This window comes from Mesocricetus auratus, unplaced genomic scaffold, assembly GCF_017639785.1.
Source record: "Mesocricetus auratus isolate SY011 unplaced genomic scaffold, BCM_Maur_2.0 Super-Scaffold_100006, whole genome shotgun sequence".
Classification (NCBI taxonomy): domain Eukaryota; kingdom Metazoa; phylum Chordata; class Mammalia; order Rodentia; family Cricetidae; genus Mesocricetus; species Mesocricetus auratus.
This window is the reverse complement of record NW_024429190.1, coordinates 74,224,620-74,245,383: the sequence shown is the minus strand read 5'-3', so window position 1 is coordinate 74,245,383 and position 20,764 is coordinate 74,224,620. Positions and strand designations below refer to the sequence as shown.

The 20,764-nt window shown below is 46.5% G+C and overlaps 1 protein-coding gene across 1 annotated transcript; it reads left to right on the top strand.

Moving 5' to 3' along the window:
- The first annotated feature begins 5,704 nt into the window (after positions 1 to 5,704).
- LOC121140893 lies at positions 5,705 to 13,153 on the top strand. Its single transcript, XM_040747477.1, is given in 4 exon segments — positions 5,705 to 7,238; positions 7,240 to 8,196; positions 8,198 to 10,627; positions 10,970 to 13,153. Coding segments are annotated over 4 exon segments (4,929 nt in total). The 5' UTR covers positions 5,705 to 6,053; the 3' UTR covers positions 11,327 to 13,153.
- The last annotated feature ends 7,611 nt before the right edge of the window (positions 13,154 to 20,764 follow it).

The window sequence follows — 20,764 nt, the reverse complement described above, 5'->3', positions numbered from 1 at the left end:
TATTACATTGTATATTATGGATGGATGGATAGATGATGGACGGACGGACAGATGGACAGACCGTAGTATGTCTGGTAGACCAGGCTGGCTTCGAACTCACAGAGATCCACCTGCCTCTGCCCCCTGAGTGCTGGGATTAAAGGGGTGCACCACCAATGCCTGGCTGATTTTTGTACAATTGTTAATACTTATTTATTCTTATTTTATGTGTCTGGGTGTTTTATCTATGCATATGTATGTGCACTACATGTATACCTGGTGCCTGCAGAATCAAAAGGCACTGGAATGCCCAAAACTAGAATTTTACAGATAGTTGTAACCCATCATGTGGGATCTGGAGACTGAGCCTGAGTCCTCTAGAAGAGCAGCCAAGCTCTTAACCACTGAGCCATCTGTCTACAACCACTGCGATATCCCTCCATAACCACTGAGATATCCCTCCATAACCACTGAGCAATTCATCCATAACCACTGAGATATCCTTCCACAACCACTGACCCATTCCTCCAACCCCTTTGTTCAATTTTAGAGAAAACTGATGGCTTCCTTTCCAGTGGCCTGAATAGAATGGCTGCCATTATTATCAAATGAAGGCAATAGAAAGTTGAATTATTAAGTGATATCTGAAACAGGAGAGAGAGAGAGAGAGAGAGAGAGAGAAAGAGAGAGAATATTGAAAGATACAAGACATGCCAAAGTCTGATCAACCATTTCTAACCTAACAAAACTTCTCCATAGGCAGAAATAGCTACATCCATTACATTATTCGGCATTTTAAATCAAGAAGGGCTTACCACTGCAGTGTTATTTTATAGCTTATTCAACAGAATGTTAACTGACATTACAATTTTATCTATAAAGACTGTGAAGCAAGGAGCATGGGGAATGTGGCTGTTATTGTATTTGTGGAAAAACCATAATATGTGTAATGGCATGGCATGTTTTTATTGTAACTTCATTAAAATATTAAAAGGTGGTATGGAATATATAGAATGCTCAGAGAAGTTGTAGGAGTGATTTGTCTTTATTGTTTTTGAAATTAAGATTTTAAAAAATGAGTGTTGAATATAGTGACATGCATCTTTAAAATCTCTCCTGAGGCTAAAGCGGGCCAATTTCTGTGAGTTCTAGTGCAGTCAGGGTTACATTATAAGTTCCAGGCCAGCTAAGGCCACATACTGAGACTGTGTCGGGACAGGAGAGGGCATTAAAAAGATTATTTTTAATTATCAAAGATGGCAAGTTTAGAAGAGGAAGAGATGGGTCAGTGGGCAAAATGTTTGCCATGCAAGTATAAAGTCACTGTTTCTTTTCTGCTACAGTAATAAAATGCCCCGATAAAGCAGTTTTTGGGAGGAAAGGTTTATTTGGTTCACGATCACTCCAGATTATAAGCCATCATGGCAGCTAAGTCATTAGAGGCAGGCACTTGAAGCAGCTAGTCAGAATTTATGAGGCTAGCAGGGTTCCTCTCTAAATGATAAACATATTAAATATTAACCTTTATATCAATAATTGTGTGTAAAATATGAGAGGAAATAACATTACAATCAAAAAATAAATAATATGAAACAGCCTGATAATATTACCCACATAGGAGGAATTCTTTCTCAAAAGCTTAAAAACAAGCTCTGAGATAAACCATGTCTTTCTCATTCATGTTAGTTTCTTTTCTTGCCATTGTGACAAGATATTCAGCAAAAAAAAACCTTAGGGAAGAAGGGCTTGCTTGGGCTCAAGGATTCGACCATCATGGCCGGGAATGCATGGTGATGGGCGTGGTCCAGTCCTTATTCATGGGTGAAAATGATATCAGGTCACACAATAGTGGCGGCCACCCAAGAAGCAGAGAGTAGGACTGGAAGCAGAGCCTGACCTTATTTCTTAAAGGAGGGTCCTCAGGAATCTCTGCCACTCAGGCCTCTGACCCAAAGGTTCCACAGCCTCCCAAACAGCACCACCATCTGGTGACCATGTTCAAATCGTGAGCTGTGACATTTAAATCATAAAGGATAGGAAGTCTTACATGATCGAGATATCATCATATGTGTATTTTTAAATTAATATTATGATTGAAACTACAAAATTTCCTAATTCTAATTGATAAGTGGTTTTAAAATTTTCAACAAACAAATTAAGATTCCTTTTTTTTTTTTTCTTATTTTGGGTTTTCGAGACAGGGTTTCTCTGTAACTTTGGAGCCTGTCCTGGAACTGTCTCGGTAGGCTAGGTTGGTCTTGAACTCATGGAAATCTGCCTGCCTCTGCCTCCCAAGTGCTGGGATCAAAGGCTTGCACCAACACAGCCCAGCCAGATAGTTAAGTTTAAACTACTTAAAAGTCCAAAGGCAAAAAACACCTCTGTTTCCACCTTACAAGAATAGTTCATGCAAAACAAACAAACAAAAACAAAACAAAACAAACAAAAATTAACTATCCCTGGGCATTGGTGGCACACACCTTTACCCAGCACTTGGGAGGCAGAGACAGGCAGATATCTGTAAGTTCAAGGCCAGCCTGGTCTACAGAACAAGTTCCAGGACAGCCTTCAAAACAATACAGAGACAACTCTGTCTCGAAAAACAAAAATAAACAAAAAAACTATCTTGTGACTTTATGGTTTTATCAAATAAAATTGCTCTATGTAAAATATTTTTAAAAGATTATAACTATTAAAGATTAAGTTAAAGGAAAGGGTGCAGGACCTATACAGCAATGCTTTTCCTAAGCAGTTTTGGTGGAAAAGCTGATTCGGAATAGCCTGTGTATATGTTTGTCTTGTTGGTTGTTGAATAAAGCACTGTTGGCCAACAGGGAGGCAAGATAGGTGGGACTAGGAGTCAAGGAGGATTCTGGGAAATGTAGTAAAGAGAAGTCGCCATGTGATCCAGGCAGGAAGTGACATAGCAGGTCAGAATCAGTATATAAGCAGGGACAAGCAGGAGATAGCTCTCCTCTCTTCTCCTCTCCTCTCCTCCCCTTTCTTCTTTTCTTTTCTTTTCTTTTCTTTTCTTTTCTTCGGAGACACTAAGCAGACATGATGTAGATCCTAAGGGAGTAAGAGGCCCGGACCTTATCTCCGGTAAGATAAGGCCATGTGGAAATACTTACATTATTAAAAATGGGTTAACAATTAAGACTGAAGCCGGGCGTTGGTGGTGCACACCTTTAATCCCAGCACTTGGGAGGCAGAGGTAGGCAGATCTCTGTGAGTTTGAAGCTAGCCCTGGTCTATAGAGTGAGTTCCAGGACAGGCAGGGTCATTACATAAAGAAACCCTGTCTCAAAAAGTATGCTTTAACAATCTTTTAAAAATAGTTTTCCAGATTTGCATATATCACCCCAGGCAGTGGTGGGACATGTCTTTAATCCCAGCACTCAGGAGGCAGAGGCAGGCGGATCTTTGTACGGTCAAGACCAGCCTGGTCTACAAGAGCTAGTTCCAGGACAGCCTCCAAAGCCACAGAGAAACACTGTCTCGAAAAAACAAACAAACAAAAAATTTGCATAAGTGTGGTCAAGACCCACAGAGTACCACACAGAATATTTGTTTTGATGAGTTCTTTTTTTTTTTTTTTTTTTTTGGTTTTTCGAGACAGGGTTTCTCTGTGGCTTTGGAGGCTGTCCTGGAACTCACTTTGTAGACCAGGCTAGCCTCGAACTCACAGAGATCCACCTGCCTCTGCCTCCCAAGTGCTGGAATTAAAGGGGTGCGCCACCAACGCCCAGCTTGATGAGTTCTTTCTAGATCTGAGTCTAATCGTTCCTCTAGAATTTCATGATGTAATGTGAAGTAGCAGCTGTGGGTCCTGAGGAGAACTGTCACTCCCCAAGGAAGCAACTCTTTCGAGAGAGGTCAATTCCTGCGCACCTTCAGCCACTCCACCCTCGGACCCTCCATCCCCTGCAGACACCTCCCTCCATCCCCTGCAGACACCTCCCTCCATCCCCCTTACTTTTACCCTCCGCTGCACACACCCAATCCAGGGCAACCTTGTTCCCTCTGTGTGAGGTGTCAGGAAGGGATGACTCCACCCAGGTCCACGTGCCCTTCACACTGGTGGAAATGGACTTGAATAGAACAAAATCTTATGTTGTTCTCTGAAAACTTACTCCATTTAGAAAAAAGGAAAAAAGTTCACCCAGATTACTTAAATCTATGGCCTCACCTAGCATGATTATATATAAGTGTGTGTGTGTGTGTATGTGTGCGCGCGCGTGCGTGTATCTCCAGACTGGCCAATCAATGGGATTAAAAGTATGTGCCGAGCCGGGCGTTGGTGGCGCACGCCTTTAATTCCAGTACTTGGGAGGCAGAGGCAGGCGGATCTCTGTGAGTTCGAGGCCAGCCTGGTCTACAAGAGCTAGTTACAGGACAGTCTCCAAAGCCACAGAGAAACCCTGTCTCGAAAAACCAAAACCAAAACCAAAAAAAAAAAAGTATGTGCCGCCACACCTGGCTATGATATATATTATATTCCAACCTCTACCATTTCCCAAGAAGAAAATGACTGTGTATGGAAGGCAACTGGGGACCATGCTGATAAACTCCATTAACAAAATGACGCCTTTCCCTAAGGAGTGGAGGTAGTCCCTTTAAGGGACCCAATTAGGAATTACCAGTACACCGGCTCTTTTAATGGTAACTTATTTAGCTGAGGGCAAGGACAAAATGCCAGCTCCGGTGTTAACTTTGACAAACGGAAAGAGGTCACTCAGGCCCTAGTGATAGCCTGCCCTTTTCTCCCCTGCAGCCCCTAGGGCGATAACGAAGTATACCATCACGGACGATACCTCCACTGAGGGAACTTAGTTACTCTATGTTCATTTCCTGGGTCAGAGCACCCTGTACATTAGAAACAAGCTCCAAAGACTACAAAAGGGGCTCCTGGTTTCTCAGAATGAACTTCGGGATGTGGCCTTTCAAGTTCTTAACTACAGAGAGGAGGAGGACAAGATGGTAAAGGAAAGAGACAGCAGATGATAGTGGGAACACCAGGCCAGCTTCCATTCCAGGGCAGGGCATTTCTGACTCTCGGGAAAACCAGCCCAGTTGTCATCCACTGTCTTGGGATGGAGGCATCAGGCTCCAACCCTCAATCCTTGCTTTCAATACAATCAAACTGGCCATTGGGCTATGGGGTGTCCCAATCCCTGGTTATTCTCCAAGGCTTGTTCTGAAAGACCCCTACCCAGGCCCCCCCCCCCCCAGGAAAAAGAAAAACAAAGCCAAGCCATTGCCTAGTGGAAAAACCCAGACAGGTGTCTCACCCTCAAAACAGGATGTCTCTAATCACTATAGCAATCATAGGACCCGGATACCAATTGCTGAAGCGTGCCGGGGTCTTTCATGTAGGAAACCTAGTCCTTGGCAACTACCCCTGCCCCCCCCCAGATGATCTCAGCCCATGCCTAAGTAGCCAATGAAATACCTGTTGCTATGCTGATACTTATGTAACCATTAAAACTCCATAAATAGTGTACTCCCCACAAGCCCGGTATGCTCTGCACCCGAGTTGCAGTAGCATCCGCAGGCGCCTGTGTACCCAATAAATCGCCTCTTGCATTTGCAGCCAGTGGTCTGGTCCCGTCCTTGGGCAGAGGAGTCGGTCCGGTGCCCGGCGCTTTGATGCCGAGGTCTTACATTGGAGGTTCCCACCGAGATATCTGCCCCAGGACCGCCAGTGCCACCGGGAGGTAAGCTAGCCGCCGGCACCCAATCCGCTTTGTGCTTTGTTATGTATATGTATGTTGATCTGTCTCCGCGCAGCGTTTGAAAGGTAGGCTACGTAGCCAGTCAGTAATCAGAGGCGGCTTGAGAAGGAGCTGACGAGCTCAAGACTTCTCCCCCGCCACCCTGGCAGACGTGCCAGGGATCTGGGAGCTCAGTTGTTTAAAGCTCACTACGTATCCAACGGATACGTTGGCCCGTCTGAATATTTACTTTCGGTGCTCTACCGAAAGCGCGCAGCGTGTCTGGTCGTGAGTTGCTTAATTGTGTCATTTGTCTTGTTTGTCTGCTTGTCTTTGTGTTTTTAGTTTTCTGTTTCAAGCATGGGACAAACCATAACCACCCCTCTGAGCCTTACTTTAGATCATTGGAATGAAGTGCAGACCGGCGCCTCTAACCAGTCAATGAACATCAAAAAGAGAAAATGGCAATTTTACTGCACATCTGAATGGCCAACTTTTGATGTGGGCTGGCCACGGGATGGGACTTTTAACCTAGAAATTATCTTACAGGTTAAGGATCGGGTCTTCGATAAGGAACCCCATGGACACTTGGACCAAATAGCATACATTGTTGTTTGGGAAAATTTGGCTACAGACCCTCCGACATGGGCAGCCCCGTTTGTGACTCTCCAACTTCCTCCAAAGGCGGTCTCGGAGAAACCATCGGCTCCTCCCCTCCCCCCTTCTTCACTCTTGGTCCCTGTCCCGGCTCCAGACCATCACCTCTATCCTGTTCTAGAGAAGAACTCCCCCTCTAAACCCCCTAAGTCTAAACCTGTACTACCCCCAGATGACTCGGTTCTCATAGACTTGCTTACAGAAGAACCACCACCATATCAGCCAGCTCCACCCCTTCCCGCCCGAGCTGCTTGGGATAAGGAGGAAGGAGAAAGACCGGATAGCACAACCCCCACACTGGCCGAGGAGGAATCAGACTCCCCAGTAGCTGGGAGGCTGAGAGGGAAAAGGGAACCCACCCAGTCAGGGGGAACCTCTAGAGCTTTCCCCTTGCGCCAAACGGGGGGCCCAGGGAACCAATACCAGTATTGGCCTTTTTCTGCCTTTGACTTGTACAATTGGAGATCTCATAACCCCTCTTTTTCCAAGGATCCGATGGTTCTCACAAACCTGATTGAATCGATCCTTATAACACACCAGCCCACATGGGACGATTGTCAGCAGCTTTTACAGGCACTCTTAACTTCAGAAGAAAAACAAAGAGTGTTCCTGGAAGCCAGGAAAAACGTCCCGGGCGATGATGGGCGACCCACTCAACTCCCCAACGAAATCGATGCTGCTTTTCCCTTAACTCGCCCTGAATGGGATTTCAACACAGCTGAAGGTAGGGGACACCTACGTCTTTACCGCCAGTTATTAATAATGGGTCTTCATGGCGCTGGACGCCGACCTACCAATTTGGCTCAGGTAAGACAGGTTAGTCAGGGAATGGAGGAGACTCCTACTGCCTTTCTGGAGCGTCTGAAAGAGGCCTACCGGATGTACACCCCCCTTCGACCCTGAAAGTGATGCACAAAGGGGCAATGCACTGATGGCCTTCATATGGCAATCGGCACCAGATATCCGCAATAAGTTGCAGAGACTAGACAATCTGCAAGATTATACCTTGCCTGATTTATTGAAAGAGGCAGAGAAGGTTTTCAACAAAAGAGAAACTCCTGAAGAGAAGGAAGAAAGACTTAGAAAATTACAGGAGGAAAGAGTGGAAAGACTAAAAAAGGAATTAGAGAATAGAGAAAAAGAAAAAGATCGAAAACGCCATAGGGAACTTAGTAAACTCTTGGCCACCGTAGTACAGAATAACACAGGCACAGGGAGACAGGAAAGGAAGGGAGATATAAGGAGGCCCCGGGTGGATCGAGACCAATGTGCCTACTGCAAAGAAAAGGGTCATTGGATCAGAGACTGCCCAAATCGACCAAGGGGGCCAAAAAGAAGGCCTAACCAACAAGCCCAGTTACTAGCCCTCGGTGAAGACTGAGGAAGTCAGGGCCAGCTGCTCCCCCCTGAGCCCCGGATAACTTTACAAGTTGGGGAGCAACGCATCACCTTTCTAGTGGACACTGGAGCTCAACACTCAGTGCTCACTAGTACCCAAGGACCCCGGAGCAGCCGAACTGCCCGGGTACAAGGAGCTACCGGAGAAAAGCAGTATCACTGGACCACAGAAAGGAAAGTTCACCTGGCCTCAGGTAAAGTCTCCCACTCCTTTCTACATGTTCCTGATTGCCCCTATCCGCTCCTGGGGAGAGACTTATTGACCAAGCCAAGAGCCCAAATACATTTCGAAGGATCAAGGGCCACCATATCAGGCCCTAACGGGACCCCCCTCCAGGTCCTCACCCTACAATTGGAGGACGAGTACCGACTTTTCGATCCACCACTCAAACCAACTGAAAATCTAGAGTACTGGATCAAAAGGTATCCCTTGGCCTGGGCAGAGACTGGGGGGGATGGGGCTAGCAAGGCGCCAACCAACCCTCGTTATAAACCTAAAAGTGACAGCAACCCCAGTCTCCATAAAGCAGTATCCCATGACCAAGGAGGCCTATGAAGGGATAAAGCCACACATAAAAAGACTCTTGGACCAGGGGATATTAACCCCCTGCCGTTCCCCTTGGAACACTCCCCTCCTTCCTGTCAAGAAACCAGGAACAGGGGATCACCGCCCAGTCCAAGACCTCAGAGAGGTTAATAAAAGGGTGGAAGACATCCACCCCACAATGCCTAATCCTTACAACCTGCTGAGCACTTTGCCTCCAACACATCAATGGTATACTGTCCTTGACCTGAAGGACGCATTTTTTTGTCTAAGGCTCAGTGCGCAAAGTCAGCCCTTGTTTGCATTTGAATGGAAAGACCCTACATTAGGAGTATCAGGGCAATTAACCTGGACCCGATTGCCACAAGGGTTCAAAAATAGCCCCACCCTCTTCGATGAGGCCCTCCACCACGACTTGGCAGATTTTCGCATCAGACATCCGTCATTGATCCTGCTCCAATATGTGGACGATATTCTGTTGGCTGCCACCAACGAGGAGAACTGTCATGCAGGTACCGAGGCCCTCCTATTGACCCTGGGGCAGTTGGGATACCGGGCTTCCGCAAAGAAAGCCCAGATCTGTCGGGAAAAAGTCACTTATTTGGGGTATGAACTTCAAAACGGTCAGAGATGGCTAACCACCGCACGCAAGGAGACCATATCCCGCATCCCAACACCCCAAAGCTCCCGCCAGTTGCGGGAGTTTCTGGGGACAGCCGGGTTTTGCCGGCTATGGATTCCGGGGTTCGCTGAAATGGCAGCACCCCTTTACAAGCTAACTAAATCAGACACCCCCTTCGTTTGGGCGGAGGAACACCAACAGGCCTTTGATGACATTAAACAAGCTTTGCTTTCCTCCCCGGCCCTGGGCCTGCCTGACGTAACTAAGCCCTTTGAACTCTATGCCAATGAGAGGCAGGGCTTTGCTAAAGGAGTTTTGACGCAAAGACTCGGACCCTGGAGGCGCCCTATTGCATACTTATCAAAAAAGCTGGACCCAGTTGCAGCAGGGTGGCCTCCATGCCTAAGGATGGTAGCCGCTATTGCTGTTCTCACCAAAGATGCCTCTAAATTAACCTTGGGACAGCCATTAACTATCATGGCACCGCATGCCATTGAGTCTCTGGTCCACCAGCCTCCCGACCGCTGGCTGTCCAACGCTCGACTAACCCACTACCAGTCCCTGCTCCTGGATGCTGACAGGATTCAGTTTGGGCCAGCTGTCACCCTTAACTCGGCGACCCTGCTGCCCTTGCCAGTAGGGCCCACATCCCACGACTGCCAACAGATCCTTGCGGAAACTCACGGAACTCGGCCTGATCTGACCGATCAGCCGCTTAAGGATGCAGACTTCACCTGGTACACGGATGGCAGCAGCTATCTACTGAATGGAGAGCGGCGGGCAGGGGCAGCAGTAGCGGACGCCACCCAGGTAATCTGGGCCAGCGCACTTCCAGCTGGCACCTCCGCTCAACGTGCGGAATTGATTGCCCTAACCCAAGCACTCCAGATGGCAGCAGGTAAGAAACTCAATGTTTACACTGATAGCCGGTATGCCTTTGCTACAGCCCACATACATGGGGAAATATACAAGAGGAGAGGACTTTTAACTTCAGAAGGCAAAGAGATCAAGAATAAAAATGAAATTTTAGCCCTTTTAAAAGCATTATTTCTCCCAAAGAAATTAAGCATAATACACTGTCCAGGGCATCAAAAAGGGGACAGCCCTGAGGCCATAGGAAATCGCCGAGCCGATGAGGCAGCTAAGCAGGCAGCGCTGGGACCTCAACTGTTAACTGTCGCTGTGCCAACTGGCAAATCAATCCCTGTCTGGGAGTATACGGACGAGGACCTGGACCTCGTCCAGAGATTAGGAGCTGACTATGACTCAGTCCGCAATTGCTGGACCCACCAAGGAGAGACTGTAATACCCATAAAGGCAGCTAAAGAGTTAATTGAGCGCCTTCATAAGTTAACCCATTTGAGCAAGCAAAAGATGAAAACCCTATTAGAGCGGGGAACCATGAGCTTACACCTGCCACGGAGAGACATGCTGCTGCAACAAGTAACTGAAAATTGCAGGGTTTGTGCGCAGATCAATTCAGGGAATACCAAAATTGGTCAGGGAAAGCGCCTCCGAGGTCATCGCCCTGGGAATCATTGGGAGGTAGATTTTACGGAAATCAAGCCTGGGATGTATGGTTACAGATACCTACTAGTCTTTGTAGATACTTTCTCCGGATGGGTGGAGGCCTTCCCCACCAAACAAGAAACCGCGAAAATGGTCACCAAGAAGCTTCTGGAAGAAATCTTCCCCAGATACGGGATGCCACAGGTATTAGGGTCGGATAACGGGCCTGCCTTTGTCTCCCAGGTGAGTCAGTTGGTGGCTAAGCTCTTGGGAATTGATTGGAAATTACATTGTGCTTACAGACCCCAAAGTTCAGGACAGGTAGAAAGAATGAATAGAACAATTAAGGAAGTTTTAACCAAATTATCACTTGAAACTGGCTCTAAAGACTGGGTACAACTCCTGCCTCTAGCCTTATACCGGGCCAGAAACACACCTGGCCCACATGGTTTGACCCCATTTAAAATTTTATATGGGGCTCCACCCCCTGCCATCACCTTCTTTGATACTGATATTTCTGATTTTGCCACTTCCCCTTCCATGCAGGCCCATCTACAGGCCCTGCAATTGGTGCAACAGGAGGTCTGGAAGCCAATAGCAGCGGCCTACCAGAAAGGGATAGAATCTCTCTCCGTACCTCATCCCTTTAAAATCGGTGACACCGTCTGGGTCCAGAGACACCAGATCAAGAACCTAGAACCTCGCTGGAAAGGACCCTATACTGTACTTCTGACTACCCCCACTACTTTGAAGGTAGACGGCATCGCTGCCTGGATTCACGCCTCACATGTCAAGGCCGCCCGACCAGAGCACTGCACCGATACGCCAGCCCAAAGAAATCCAGAGTCATGGAGGCTCCAACGCTCTCAAAACCCTTTAAAGATAAGATTAATATGCCAATAATATGCTTGATTTTATTACTGCTAGCTGGTGATACACTAGAGAGCCCCCATGCCATATATAAAATAACTTGGAAGGTTATCAATCAGGACACCGGGGCAGTCGCTAACTCCACTACCATGCGGGGTGTTATAAATGCAACCTTTCCCCCTTTACATGTAGATCTTTGCGACCTAGTGGGTAAGCGATGGGATCACTCAGAACAAGCACTCTTCCCCGGCTATGGCTGTCAACACACGGGCCAGCGCATATCCACACGCAAACTTGACATATATGTTTGCCCAGGACATAACCGTGATAAAGAGCTCCAACATAGATGTGGTGGACCGGGAGATGGGTATTGCGCTGAATGGGGATGTGAGACCACCGGGACCACCTATTGGAAACCCACTTCTTCCTGGGACTTAATCACCCTCCAACGAGGAACTATCCCGGGGTATAATGGAGATGGTCCCTGGACTTGTGGGGGGCAGGATTGTGGACCATGCCATGATTCAAGTTCCAAACTCCAGGGTAGCACCCCTGGAGGAAGATGCAACCCCCTAATTATCACTTTTACTGAGGCTGCTAAACGGTCAGCATGGGATGCCCCCAAGGCCTGGGGGCTACGGCTGTAGGCTGTATCGTACTGGAATGGACCCCTCAGCCACCTTCCTAATCTCCAGAACCATTTCCCCCACAGCTGTGGCCTCTATTGGGCCAAACTCTGTGCTACTTGACCAACCAGATAGGCCATCCCAGAACCTCCCTAGACCCAAGCCAAACCCCTTGCCATCTGTCACCACCCTACCTACCCATGCTACTGGGCATAGTAATGACACTCTACCCCCTAGACCAAAGTTCAGTTCTGCCAGTAGACTATTGAACTTAATCAGAGGAGCCCACCAAGCGTTAAACGAAACCCATCCTGATAAGGCGGAGGATTGTTGGCTCTGCTTGACAGCGGCTCCCCCTTATTATGAGGGCTTGGCATTGGACTCTGACCTTATCAGCTATACATCTCCCCCTTCCCGATGCAGCGAAACACTTAATCACAAACTAACTCTGCCCCAGGTGACTGGGCGAGGACTATGTCTTGGAAATGTTCCCAGATAGTCTCAAAAACTATGTAACCGTACAGTCTCAGTAACTCCCAGCAACTCATACCTGACCGGCCCTAACGGGACTTATTGGGCCTGCAATACGGGACTAACTCCTTGCGTCTCAGTATTGGTTCTTAACATCACAGCTGATTATTGTGTACTCATCCAGCTATGGCCCCACATTACCTACCACTCCTCAGAGACTGTGCTAGGATACTTTGAGAATCGTTATCGATTCAGAAGGGAACCTGTTTCAGTAACATTAGCTCTTCTCCTGGGAGTGGGGGGGATAGCGGCTGGTATAGGGACCGGGACCACTGCCTTACTTCGGAGCAATCAAAATACACAGCTCCAGGCAGCCATGAATGAGGATCTACAAGCCTTAGAAAAATCAGTTAGAGCCCTTAAGGACTCTTTGAGTTCATTATCTGAATTGGTCCTACAGAATAGGAGAGGACTAGACCTCCTATTTCTTAGACAAGGAGGCTTATGTGCCGCCCTCAAAGAAGAATGTTGTTTCTACGCAGACAAAACTGGGGTAGTAACTGAAACTTTGGATAAACTCAAGGAGAGGCTGACTGTCCGTCGAAAGAATTCTGAATCTCAACAATACTGGTATGAGGGTTGGTTTAACAAATCCCCCTGGTTCGCTACATTAGTTTCTACTCTTATGGGCCCCCTAATTATTTTCATATTTGTGTTAACCTTTGGGCCCTGCATTCTCAATAAACTAGTTCAATTTATAAAAGATAGATTAACAATAATTCAAGCCTTAGTCTTAACTCAACAATACCATGCCCTCAAACAGACGGAACCATAAGTAAACCTTAAGTAAAGAGGGCTGGACAATAGGTAAAAGATTCTACCTATGCACAAGAACAAGGGGGGAATGAAAGACCCCTACTCAGGGCCCCCCTAGGAAAAAGAAAAACAAAGCCAAGCCATTGCCTAGTGGAAAAACCCAGACAGGTGTCTCACCCTCAAAACAGGATGTCTCTAATCACTATAGCAATCATAGGACCCGGATAATAATTGCTGAAGCGTGCTGGGAACTTTCATATGACAATACTAGAAAACCTAGTCCTTGGCAACTACCCTGGCCCCCAATTGTGTCTGATCACTGTAGCAATCATAGGACCCGGATACTAATTGCTGAAGCGTGCCGGGGTCTTTCATGTAGGAAACCTAGTCCTTGGCAACTACCCCTGCCCCCCCCAGATGATCTCAGCCCATGCCTAAGTAGCCAATGAAATACCTGTTGCTATGCTGATACTTATGTAACCATTAAAACTCCATAAATAGTGTACTCCCCACAAGCCCGGTATGCTCTGCACCCGAGTTGCAGTAGCATCCGCAGGCGCCTGTGTACCCAATAAATCGCTGTCGCGTCTGCTGCGCGGCCTGTGTCCGAGAACGTGCGGAGGGTGTCGGGGATTGACAACACAGAGACTTGTTCAACGATGTAAAGAAAACTTTAAGCAGGCCCCAAAAAGGTTCAAGAAAACTTCCTAAGAAAGGCTCCCACCAGAGAAGCTTCTGCTCTCTCCTCTACCCTGGCTGGTTCTGCTCTGACCCCAGAAACTGATCTGGGCGTGGCAGAAGAGGTGGTTAGTCTTTGGACAAGGTCGAGGTCAGGGTGGTTTCTGTGGGCAGGCCTTTTCCAGGAACTTAATGCCCCCAGGCATTGTATTGTTTTTAGTAAACATTGTCTTACAGCTGCCTACTCCCAGGCAGAAGGGGAAGTGGGTCTCTGCTCAAGGTCTGGTGTTCCCACAAATCACCTCTTGCATTTGCATCCAGTGGTCTGGTCCCGTCCTTGGGCAGAGGATTCGGTCCGGTGCCCGGCGCTTTGATGCCGAGGTCTTACAGTTCCAGCTGAGGACCATGGGCCACTGGAAGGCTGATTGCTGGGTTGTACCAGTGCCCCACCCTCTGACCTCCAATGACATTCGTCGTCCCATGCTTTGGTCCCTGAGTTCTGGGCCCCTGACAGAGTCCACCCTGGCTCATCAGGGAATGATTTAAGTGCTGTTTGTTACTATTCAGGCACCTGCTCTGGCTTGCCCTTGGGGACCTGGCAGGATATGAGCTTGGGCTTGCCATACTGAGTCAGTATTCTGGCCTACTCAGGGTCTTGACTAGTTGGTCTCTGTGCACATGTGCTATGCCCCCTTTAAATGGTGGGCCCCACCTGCCTCCTTCCCCCACCCCCCTTTGTCTGCCTCTCCTCTGTCTGTCTGTGTGTCTCTCTCCCTCTCCCCTACCACTCCCATCTCTAGAGGCTGGTCTCCTGTCTTCCCTCCACCCTTTCCCATTACCTTCCCCCAATTAAAAAAAAAAACCCTCCATCGGAGCCCTGTCCAATGATAGCATCTCTCTCTCTTCTGCTGTTTTTTTTTTTTAAATTATAACACTGTTTAATGGGTCATACTAGTAAGTCCCATGGAAGACAGAGGTTCTGAGGGTGATTTGAACTGTGGGGGCCTGACTTAAGAGGTTTCAGAGGGCAAGAATGTTAGAATGTTGCCTATAAATTGTTCTTGTGATAGTTGGGTGAAGAATATGGTTGCTTTTTGCTCTTGTCCAAGAAGTTTGCCTTAGGCTAAATTGAAGAGTTTTGGATTAATTTCATTGGCAGAGGAAATATCAAAACTGCCTAAAACTAATTCTGTTGTATAGTTATTACTGGTCACTCTGATGAAGTTCTATAATGAAAAGGAGCAAGCTGAGCAAGGAAAAAATATTTGAGGGGAAAAGGAGTACCAGGAAGTGGAATGGAGCTAAGCCCTGTGTTCAGGGAGATAAACAGATTAAACAATGGAATAAAGGGAGTGGTGACTTCAGGGCAAGATCCTACCCAGCTAAATTTCCAATTTGAGTAAAGAAAAACTCAGTCAGGTGTGGTGGTGCACACCTTTAATCCTGGCGTTCAAAAGCAGAGCCAGGTGGATTTCTGAGTTTGATGCCAACCTGGTCTACAGAGCGAGTTCTAGGACAGTCAAGCTTAGACAGAGAAGGAAACCATCAAAACCAGAAAACTGATTAAGATGCAGTTGAACAAGGGGCTATGTCCAGTCCCAGCAAGCAGCAGAACTTGGCAGTTTTGGCCCCGTGGTTCTGACTTTAGAGTCAAGGATAGAAGAAAGGGGCTTTGAGCTGGGTGGTGGCGCACGCCTTTAGTCCCAGCACTCGGGAGGCAGAGGCAGGTGGATCTCTGTGAGTTCGAGGCCAGGCTGGACCGACAGCCTCCAAAACAATACAGAGAAACCCTGTCTCGTAAAACCAAAAAAAAAAAAAAAAAAAAAAAAAAAAAAAGAAGAAGGGGTTTTGAAATCTCCCTCCATGACTAAGAAAAGATGCCGAGGCCAGGTGTTGTTTCAGGGGTGTCCCTGCATGGAGGCCTAGAGAAGCCATTGTGTGAAGCTGTGAAGGTGAAGCCTGGGTTGCCTTGAAGACCCCAAGATGTTGGAGATGCCAGAGCCAGGGGGTATGTGTCAGAGAAAGATACTACCAGGCAGTGGAACTAGCCCAAGAGAAAGAGGTGCATTGCAGTCAACAAAGCTGAGAGGAATTGGAGATCTGAAGTGTGTTTTGACATCAGAAATGGAGATGCAGAGTTTGGAGTTTGCCCAGCTGGTTTTCAGTCTTGCTTTGGTCCAATATTTCCTCATTGTACTTCATTTTCTCCCTTTTGGATTGGTAATATGTCTTGTGCCATTGTATGTTGGAATTATGTGATCTCCTTTTTGATTTTACAGGGGATTATAGCTAAGAGATTATATGAACCTCAGAAGAGACTTTGAACTTTGGAAGGTTTTTGTTATTGTTTTTGTTTTTTGAATCAGAGTTTCTCTGGGTAGTCTTGGTTGTCCTGGAACTTGCTTTGTGCTGCGCCCACTGCACAGCCTGTATCTGAGAAAGTGCGGAGGGTGTCAGGATTGATGACACAGAGACCAGTCGACGATGTAAAGAAAACTTTAAGTAGGCCCCAAGAAGGCTCAAGAAAACTTCCCAAGAAAGGCTTCCCTCAATAAAAGCTTCAGCTCCCTCTCTTACCCCTGGCTGGTTCTGCCCTGACACCAGAGACTGTGGTGGGTGGGTCAGGAAGAGGCGGTTAGTCTTTGGAAAGGTCGAGGTCAGGGCGTCCATGGGCGAGCCCCTTTCAGGAACTTATTACTCCAGTAAACATTTCTTAGGGCACTGGATTGTTTTCAGTAAACATGTTTTTAGTAAACATTGTCTTACAGCTGCCTGCCCCCAGGCTGATGGGGCAGTGGGTCTCCGGCAAAGGTCTGTTGTCCCCACAGCTCTGTAGACCAGGCTGGGTTTGAACTAACAGACATCTGCCTAGCTCTTCCTCTGGAGTGCTGAGATCAAAAATGTGTGCCGCCACCACCTGGCCGAACTTTGGAGTTTTAAGCAGTGTTGAGACTGTGACAGACCATTTGAAGTAGGACTGAATGCATTTTTGCATTATGATATAGCTATGAGCCTGTGGGGAGCAGGGATAGAACACAGCAATAGAACCCTGACTAAGATAGATAAACAAATTGTACCCACTTGGCTTCCAAACCAAGCACCACATGGGTGCTATGCATGTCAGGATGGCACTTAGAATTGCCTCCCTGGAGGGGAATGTGCCACGGCCTTCCTCATTCCAGACGTAGATTGCCTCCTGGGTCAGGTAGTCTGTCAATGCCTTGTCCATCATCGCAGGAGAAGGAAAGCCCTATTCTCCTCCCCATCCTCCTGGGAAGTGCCCCAGCAGTTGGCAACCACTACTGATGCAACAAAGATACGAAACCAACAGGTATAAAACAGCCAACTGATCAACCAGGTAGAGCTGATCCTGGTATAACAACACAGCATAGTCTCCCTACAAAACTAGATAGATTCTTGGACTACAGTGACCTTCCAACACCACAGAGGACTCAAATTAATGACTGCCAAAAATCGAGGAAGACTGCTGTTTATATGAAAACCAGTCCAGCCTACTATGGGAAAATGCAAAACAATTTTTAGAAAGAAAAACAAATGTATACAATGTTTTCTGGAAGGATACTTGGGCTGCTTGGGGCCAGTGGACTGCCCCCTTGGCAGGCTCCATCATTATGACTGTACTAACTTTACTCTCTAGTTCCTGCCCTTTCACCAGCCTCACTAAGTTCCTTCCAACAAAGACTACAATCTTTCTCTGCCCGGAGGTTTCATTGTATTCTTCATGGCTGAAATCTACCAGACCATATCCAACCTGGAAGCCTGCTCCGTGTGCCCTTCCATCTTCGATTTTGTTTTTTGTTTTTCGAGACAGGGTTTCTCTGTATTGTTTTGGAGGCTGTCCTGGAGCTCACTCAGGCTGACCTTGAACTCACAGAGATCAGCCTGCCTCTGCCTCTCATGTGCTTGGATTAAAGGCATGAGCCACCACCACCTGGTGAAACTCTTCTTTTCAACACATTCTCTTCCTTCTTTCCTTTGCCCTTTGTGTGTATGTGTGTGTGTGGATTTTGTATGTGTATATGTGTGTATGTGTGTGTATCCTGCTGCATTTAACTAGGATTGCTTGCATGAGCATGGATGGAGGGTTGTTTATCCAAACGAGCACTTAAATACCTCTTTCCCCCCAGCAACCCTTAACTGCCTATAGCTCTTCAGGGATGAGGAGCGGTTAATGAAGCGTCATTTCCTTCCGTGAGGACATATTGATGGGGCCAGTCTTATGCAGGTCCTACAGCCACACTGTGTCCAGTTTTATTATTTTTTGAAGACAAGATGTTGGCATACATTCTGATGATTGTCTCAAGTTCATGAATTCACGTGATCCTCCTGCCTCAGTCCCCAGAGTTGCTAGGATTGCAAGAACACTTCTTCACACTGGGTACAAGTATTTATTTCTTTGTTTATTTGAGATAGGGTCTCAAATAGTCCATCTGGTCTCAAACTCAATGTAACTTCTGAATATCCTGTCTCCATCTCCCAACTGCTGGGATTGTAAATTGTGTGTCAGTACATCCAATTTTATGTAGTGCTCGGAATGAACCCAGGCTTCATTCATGCTAGACAGTCTACCAACAGAGCCACACCTCAGCCCTTCAGGTCTTTCTTCCCTCCTCCTCCTCCTCCTCTTCTTTTGGCTGACCTGGAACTCACTATGTATATCAGGCTGGCCTTGAACTCATAAATATCCACCTGTCTCTGCCTCCTGAGTGCTGGGATTAAACTTGTTTGCCACCACCACCCTTATTTTTTAACGACCAAAGTCATTAAAATGTTCTTTTCTTTTCTTTTTTTTTTTTTTTTTTTTTGGTTTTTCGAGACAGGGTTTCTCTGTGGCTTTGGAGGCTGTCCTGGAACTCGATTGGTAGTCCAGGCTGGTCTCGAACTCACAGAGATCTGCCTGCCTCGCCTCCCGAGTGCTGGGATTAAAGGTGTGCAAAATGTTATTTTCTGTGCAGATAAAAGCACTCAGAAAATTTTAAAGTCACATGTAAATAATAGTTTTTTAAATTTGTCATTGACAGAACAACTCATCCAAGAGGCTAAAGTAGTCAACTTATGACAGTAGCCCCTTAATTCATCTCCCTGATACCTTCCCACAGCACTGTCTACAAAGTGTCCAAAATGACCCATTTACAAGCTTAAGGAAGTTGATGCCTTTAATCTGTTCAAAACCCTTCACTTTTCTCATAACTTTAAAAAAGCTTACAAGGTTCTGGGTGACCTCATTCCTGGCTCACTCCAAGGTATGATTCATTATATCTTAACTTCTCTTCCGATACACTGGCCTCCATTGTTCATGTAAGCATTAAGCACACTCCTACCTAAGATGTACCCTTCTGCCTTGTAAAATTTTTCCTAAGCTTATTGTATGGTGTTTTCCCCACTTTAGGGCAGTGGTTCTCAACCTGTGGGGTCATGACCCCTTGGGGGGGTTGAACGACCTTTTCACAGGGGTCTAAGACCATCGGAAAACACATATTTACATGATGATTCAAAACAGTAGCAAAGTTACAGTTATGACGTAGCAACAAAAATAATTTAATGGGGGCTGGAGAGATGGCTCAGAGGTTAAGAGCACTGACTGCTCTTCCAGAAGTCCTGAGTTCATTTCCCAGCAACCACATGGTGGCTCACAACCATCTACAGTTCAATCTGGTGCCCTCTTCTGGTGTGTAGACAGAACACTGTATATGCAATAAATAAATCTTTAAAAAAATAATTTAATATGGTTGGGGGTCACCACAACATGAGAAGCTATAAATATATATATATATATTTTTTTTTTTTTTTTTTTGGTTTTTGAGATGGGGGGACTGACAGACTTTCCTCCTCAGAGGGAGAGGGGAAGAGAGAGAGGACAGAAGAGTGGGTGGAGTTTTGTTTTTGTTTTTTTTTTTTTTGGAGGGGGGTTTTCAAGAAAGATTTCTCTGTATTGTTTTGGAGCTGTCCTGGAACTCGATCTGTAGACCAGGCTGGCCTTGAACTCACAGAGATCCGCCTGCCTCTGCCTCCCAGTACTGGGATTAAAGGCGTGCGCCACCAACACCCGGTGAGAAACTATATTAAAGGGTTGAAGAATCAAGAAGGTTGAGAACCACTTGACTTATGCTGTATATGCCATATGTGCTATCTCACTGAAGTTCCTTCTGACTACACTATATTGTGTATCTTTAGAAGTTTTTTAAAAAGAGAGGATTTATTATATGTGTGTTTTTGTGCATTTATGTATGTATATGTACTGTATATATGACTGGAACTCTTGCGGACCAGAAGAGGGTGTCAGATCTTCTAGACCTGGAGTTGCAGGCAGCTGTGAGCTATCATGCCAGTATTGGGAACCAAACCCCAGTCCTGGGCAAGAGCAGTAAGTGTTCTTAACTGATGAGCCATCTCTCCAGGCCATAGCATCCCATTTTGTCACTACCTGCAATTACACCATTGACTTGTCATTTGTACACTAGGGATGTCAGATCCATGTTTCAGACACTTATGCTCCCAACACCTGAAATGTAATCATGCCATGCAGGTCTTGTACAGCTGATGTGAAGGAATCTAATTAGAAATGACTTCAGTATTCAAGAATAATTTACCTTTTTAAAATAAAAATTATTTTTTGTGGCAAATATTACTCTGTAAGCTCAAGGCTGTCCACCTTCCAGCGTCTAAGAAGCATGGTCACAATGTGTTTTGAATGTAGGAGTTGGTCATTGGTTGGACGTGTGTGTGTATGTGTGTGTGTGTGTGTGTGTGTGTGTGTGATATAAAATGACTCTCAGGTTTTTGGCAGGCGTGGTGGAGATGTAAGGAAGATGGTAGACACACATCTGTGGGCAAGAGTGTAGTTTGAACATCTGGATGC